We start from the raw sequence: 6,297 nt of genomic DNA, 5'->3' as shown, positions 1-6,297 counted from the left end.
CATCTCATCAAACTCTCAATTTCGTTAGCAGTGCATGTACTATATAAATCAGGGTAATTAACAGTAATATTACTATAAATATGCTTTTGAATAAATAATACCATACGTATGTTTTTAAGATTTAACTTTTTTTTTCTGTGGATTGTCTCAATATTTCATTATTTTTTGACAACATCTTTGTGGCATTCGGTGTAGTCACAGCTCAACCAAAAATTGTGTTTGAGGAATTTCCAATGGCCTTAACACTGCACAATGCAATCTTCATTCTATCAGCCATCAGAGTCACAAAAAAAAAAANCTGACTGTATGAAAGCTGTAGACAGAAACAGAAAATTCCCATGAGGTTTGGATATCATCAAACAATGCCATGCAGGTTGATGATTTGAGTTCCCAGTGTGTGCAAGAGGCTCTCTGGGAGTGTATCAGATTTGGACACAATTACTCATCAGACAACATAAAGGACTGAAGAGACAGGGAATCATTACAGTCATTTTACGATCATTCACTGTCTGGATTTGTCTCGAGTGAGCTCTTAATTGAGGACTTTGAAGAACTGTATAGTTTCACTGTCTGATGCATTACTGTGTAAGAGAAGCTACAGTTGCCACAGCTTACTGGAGGCTGCTTTTGAGGCCAGGAAACAGCAAAAAAGCAGGCAAAACAGCAATAGAAATGACAAAAATGGATGCAATGAACATGAAGTTTACCTCAATCTGATTTCAAATGTTTTATGTTAGTAGCTTCATCGCGTAATCAATGTAATATCAATATCAGGAAACCACTGATGACACCAATGCACGAGTATGGGCACAAAATATAGAAAAGTTAACTATAAAAGCGTGAAGAGACATCCATACTGTGAGCTAATCAATTTTGTCTTGCACCTATACTAAAACATAACATCAGAGGCCCTTTGAGTAGAAGCAGATTTTTTACAGATTAACAGATGGCTAATAGCAAGTTCTCCCAGAGCTGCTGAGTTCTCATATTCGGCTTCATGTCAGTATACTTGCAGTGCTATTATTAGTCTGCAGATCTGTAACTCTAGTGAAGTTTATAGTGATAGAGGCCAGTCACGCTCCCTCGTATACACTTTCAGAGGTACACAAAACAAGCATTACTTTCCACACCACATCATGTTACATCATATAATTAACGGAGAGGTGAAGAGTCCATTTCATCAACAAACATTAATTAAATCTTGAGTTGAGTGTCAACTGGACCGATTCCAATCATTTTCATATTTGGGCAAGAAGGAATCAACCAATAACCATGGCCTGCATAATAGCACTACCCCTGTTTTGAGTTTTGAGACATATCGCCATTACGATAACTATATATTGCTGGAACAGTGTTTTATCAGTAAAACGTTCACGTTTGTGGCCAAGTACAGGTCTCTGCAAACCAAAGAGAGACAATTTCCAACTTTTTTGGCATTTTCAAACTGGTATAAGCGTTCTTTAACTATACAGCCAAAAAAAGTACATAAATCCTAAGAGGACATGAATTATTTCCTTTATTCCTTTCTTGCTTTTCTCATGACTGCAACTGTCTTGTTCTGTCTAGATCACAGAACAATTGGTTGTACCAAGATCACAAGGGGAAAAAAAATAATGCTGCAAGATTTGAATTTGAAGCCCAATCTGACCTCAAATCAGCACTACCTAATGTTGCGATTGTTAGCTTGCCTGTGTGGGAGTTTTTTGTAGTTTGTTAAAAGATAAGGTGTTATGCACCCAATTCTGCAATTTAACGGGATATTATATTTGAGCACTTTTGCAAAGTCATGGTCACAAACTCTCTCTTGAATACTTGAATTTTGAACGTGAACCAAAAAATAAAAAAAATAAAATCACATTATTTTTCAACATTTCTAATCGAAACAATAATATTGTTTTTAATAGTATGTTTTTGTATTGTGTCTGGACGTGTATTATTTCTGAAAACCATTGCTGTGCAGTTTTCAGTCAAATTTGTGGCACAATATTGCTATAGCAAGAGGATCTTAAAAAGCCACAGATACAAGCTGATTCATTTAAAGTAAAACACAAAACCACCTGCAAAGAGGTTCAAGATTTGACCAACGGGGCGTCTATATTACAAATCCCTACACTTGAAGAGGTTGTAGAGTGGAATTTCATGGAAGTTCTTAAACTTACACCTAGTCAAACAATACCAATAGAATATTAAACAAAGGCAGCAAATCCTCGTGTTGCTTTCAACAAAGGCGGTTTCTACAAACACGTTTTTAATGCCACGAAAAAAGACAATAATGGACGTTGTATTGTGAGCAATGCATTTCAGACCCTTCAATGGCTTGTAGAGAACCAGTGGGAGGGAGCCATATGCTGCTGAGTAAAAACAATGCGTTACTCTGGAAACTAACTCTTACTCATGTACACACACCTTGATGGATTCCTTTAAGCCAAACACACACATACCACTAGTCAGCTGTAGTTGAGGCACAGAATACTGATCACAGAAGCACTGGAATGAAACCATTTGTACGTTTAAACATAATGCTCGACTATAGACTTTAACGCTGAGTGAGATCAAGGCCTTGAAAAATTAGAACACTGTGTGCTCTTGCACACATGAACAGAATTATGCAACAGCAATTGAGCATCTCTCGATCAAGCACCAGCCAGTTCCATTCTCATCTCCGAGGCATCTGTTGAGCAGACAGACCTTAGAAAAGAGAAATACATATCTTGCATTTTGAATTTCAACACGTGCTGACCTCTGAACACAAAGTCTGCTACTACAACTGCTGTAAATGCAGAACCGCGTGTCACAATAACATATAAACACAACCAAAAAGGAAAAATGAGTAACTACTGAGTAAGAAAAAATGGAAAAAAATGAAAACTCTTTTTTTTTTTACATAGTCAATAATTTGAAGTTGAAAGTTTTCAATCAGCAAGGTTGTATTTAATTGATTAAACTGGTGGGGGAAAAAAATTATTGGGCCCCAAACTAGTATATTAGAATTATTTCTTACATAAAAACTAAATTATTGCTACTGTTGAACTTTTGGGCAGTAGTGTAAAAGTATAAACATATATTGTAATATAATACTACATAATATAATATTGCGTCTACATGTATACTTTATATTATTAATATTTTTACATAATGCTATAGAATGCATTTGGGATATTCATTGTAGCAATCACAGCAACTTAACTTCTAAAACACACAACACACGCTTGTCATTTCAAACTTTCCAGTAAGTGCTTGACTGGCACATATCAAGCGTGACGTCATTGATAACTGAGAACCGAGGAGCTAAAAACATTCCTGCTTGACTTGAAAGAAGGAAAAAAAATAAAAAATACTCACTCCATGTGCTCAGGGAGTCCCTCCAGTCAATAACTGGGTTGACACCGTTAATGAAATAGTGGTGCATTCATTTTGAGGGAGTAGTGAGAACACTTAACATCTCACATGTGCTTCCCAAAGAGCACTAAACCATCTGCTCAAGCCTCTGTGTGGTCTCTGTAGCTATTAGCTCTATTTAGTACTTTCTGAGAAAAAGAAGTGAAGACAGAATTCATACAGAACTGCATGAGGAAATGCATCATTTAACTGACAACAAACATTACTATGTGGCAAACACACATCTAAGCCCTAAAAGCACCATTGGATTGCCCCACTCTCCAGGCGAAGGAGAAGAGTAATCCAGGGATTATGGAAAAGAGAAACATGCTGTCCCTGAAGAGCAAAGATCACACACCTTCACTTCTCCACAGCTCCCCAGCATTTAAAGCTCGGTGTGACTAACTACACATGACACAAGCAGTGATAAAACATCATCTTCAGGCTTGATTGATTGTTGCCTCCTTGTGATTCATCCCAGTTTTACAAAACCTCGTCAATAGATAAATCTTCCTTATGAAGCTCATGTTACCCTGCATACCTTTTTTTTTCTGGAAAGGTCTTGATATATTTTTCCCTAATATAATCAAATTTAACGGTCACCGATATCCTTCAAAATATCTTCTTTTCTGTTCCACAGAAAACCGACTGAAAGAGGTCTACAGACAACACGAGGGCGAGTAAATGATGACAGCTATTCATTTTTGGGTGAAGTAGCCCTGTTGTCTGTTGACGTTCACAGTCATTTCAATACAGGCAAAAAAAAAAAAAAAAGAGTCAGGAAATAGTGAAAAATAAACAAGCGCCGTTATTAGGTCATCTGCCCTGTCAAGCGGTTGATATCTGGATGATGCCAGAGCGCCCTGACTATTTCATTTGCAAACACAACCAAGCGCTCTGCACTTTGATAAGACTTTTACAGTGTCATGTGTGAGAACCTCTAAATCTCATTCAATAAGCCAAACCCCTCAAATGCACTCACACTGACAGATTTCTATGCAACACACTGCTAAGAGCTTAACAACGAATTACTCCCAGCGACATACAACACCGCGGTATTTAACTATGCTTGAGCAACATGAAGAAATATAGTTAAAAAACTTGCATGAACTTGCAGTATGCAGTCACCACCTCCTTCTCCTTCCTCTGCAACTTGACATGTCACTGACAGACTGGGCCTCAGAAACAAAACTCTCACATTGACACTTTACTTTCTACCTTCCGTTCTTTTACCCACTTGACATTGCTTTAATATGATGTGTTGACGTCCGAAACGTTATGAACGTTATTTTATAGGGTGAAACTCGGTGCTAAACCGGCATTTATTAGCCAAAACAATCCTAAGACATAAACTAGCCACCGGTGGAGAGTGAACGTAATCATTAAAGGAGGTAAAAAAAAAACATCCTGAACGGGTTTGAGCTTCGTTACATATCATTCATTGTTTAGTTTTTGACAGCAAAACTAACTTAGTCAGGTTTAAGGTGTTCGCCGATGTAATATGACTAAGCCTGTTAGCTTCGATACTCAAAGCTAAACTAATGTCTCTGAGCAATATTAGCCGGCAGCTTAACGTCAAGAAAATAAAAACAGCAAGAACGGCCAGTCACATGCCATCTAACCTAACTAGACATGCGATTTCAGCATTATGGATAAGGCTTGACTAAATATTTATTTAGTTCTGACGCGCTAGGGCTCGAAGCTAACAGTCATTAGCTTGCAGTGAAGCCGCGGTGTGTGTACAGCCGCACAGACTCGCGAAACCCAGATAAAACGCACAACACGCCAAAAGGGGCTTACCTTGTTTGTTCGCCTGTGCCACGTGAATAAATGCAATAAATAAAAGGCGCAGAAGTCCAACGCATGATGATTTTGTTCGCGTTGGATGTGGGGAACTCTGTGTTGTGTCCTTGCTCGCCATCCTGCCGCTGCTGTTTCTCTTAACGCTAGCAGCGCGAGCTCATATAAACAGCGCTCGAGAGTCACCGAGGAGAGACACACAGCGGATTTGACTGACACTGCAATTCATTACACTAAAATAAAGGCACTTCTGACAAGAATCCCATAATCACGCACGCTTACATGAAATAAAGACTTCTTTTACACGCAGAGCTAATAATAACAATAAGCGTTTTAACTGCAATTTATTTCAACCTAAATTATTATTACGATTAGGTCTATTATTATTAAAAGCACCATTTATTTAATGCTTTCAATTATTGTTGTTGCAATACTCCCATAAAAACTGTATTTTACCAACAATAATATGCATACCTTATAGTTAAATAAATGAAATGTATAGCCTACGTTACACATATAAATACACCATTGTTAATTTTCATTTTATTGATGTGATTTTGTTATGGTTTGTGCTAATGTATGGCTATTTGGTTGTGAGTATTTGCTGCACGTTTTTTAATTGTTTGTGTGTAATGAATTGCAGCTTGTTTTGTGTTTGGTTGTGCTGTATTTGTATTCTGTTTTTGACAATGATGGAGATGTTTTCTTAATTTGCTGGTTCTGTTTCTGTTCGCATGTGCTTTCTGAAATTGCAATGCATTGAACTCTACCATAATTAATATTATTATTAAGAAATAAGAACAAGCATTAAAGGTCCAAAGCAACAGTAGAAATATACGCACCAATATTACAGATACAGGGCAACAACAGAGCCAGCGTTAACAACATCTACTGTAATGATAAATACTGTATGACTCTAACTATTTAATGGTGTGTGGATAAGGAGTGATGAGCACCATTTGTGTTGTTAATGTACATTTCAGCATCCTCCGTTTAGGTATTATTTTAAAGAGCTTTCACTTTTTAACTGGACTTTAGCAAACCAAGAGATCTGAAATGATCACAGTCAAGAATTGTCTTTCCACTTTTATACCTTGGCTGCGTACACAGCCTCCTGGA

At 37.4% G+C, this 6,297-nt stretch overlaps 1 protein-coding gene across 1 annotated transcript in view; it reads right to left on the bottom strand.

The window, feature by feature from the left end:
- LOC122347050 (transmembrane protein 131-like) overlaps positions 1–5,333 on the bottom strand; it is a 26,439-nt gene extending 21,106 nt beyond the window's left edge. Inside the window, exons 1-2 of the mRNA XM_043242035.1 lie at positions 5,179–5,333; positions 1,832–1,873 (exon numbers count right to left, since the gene is read on the bottom strand). Coding sequence (XP_043097970.1) covers positions 1,832–1,873; positions 5,179–5,299 — 163 coding nt within the window. The 5' untranslated portion in view covers positions 5,300–5,333. The remainder of the gene's footprint in view (positions 1–1,831; positions 1,874–5,178) is intronic.
- Between the last annotated feature and the right edge of the window lie 964 nt (positions 5,334–6,297).

This window comes from Puntigrus tetrazona, chromosome 6, assembly GCF_018831695.1.
Source record: "Puntigrus tetrazona isolate hp1 chromosome 6, ASM1883169v1, whole genome shotgun sequence".
NCBI classification, from domain to species: Eukaryota; Metazoa; Chordata; class Actinopteri; order Cypriniformes; family Cyprinidae; genus Puntigrus; species Puntigrus tetrazona.
The sequence above is the reverse complement of the archived record's forward strand: the minus strand, read 5'-3'. Positions and strand labels throughout refer to the sequence as shown.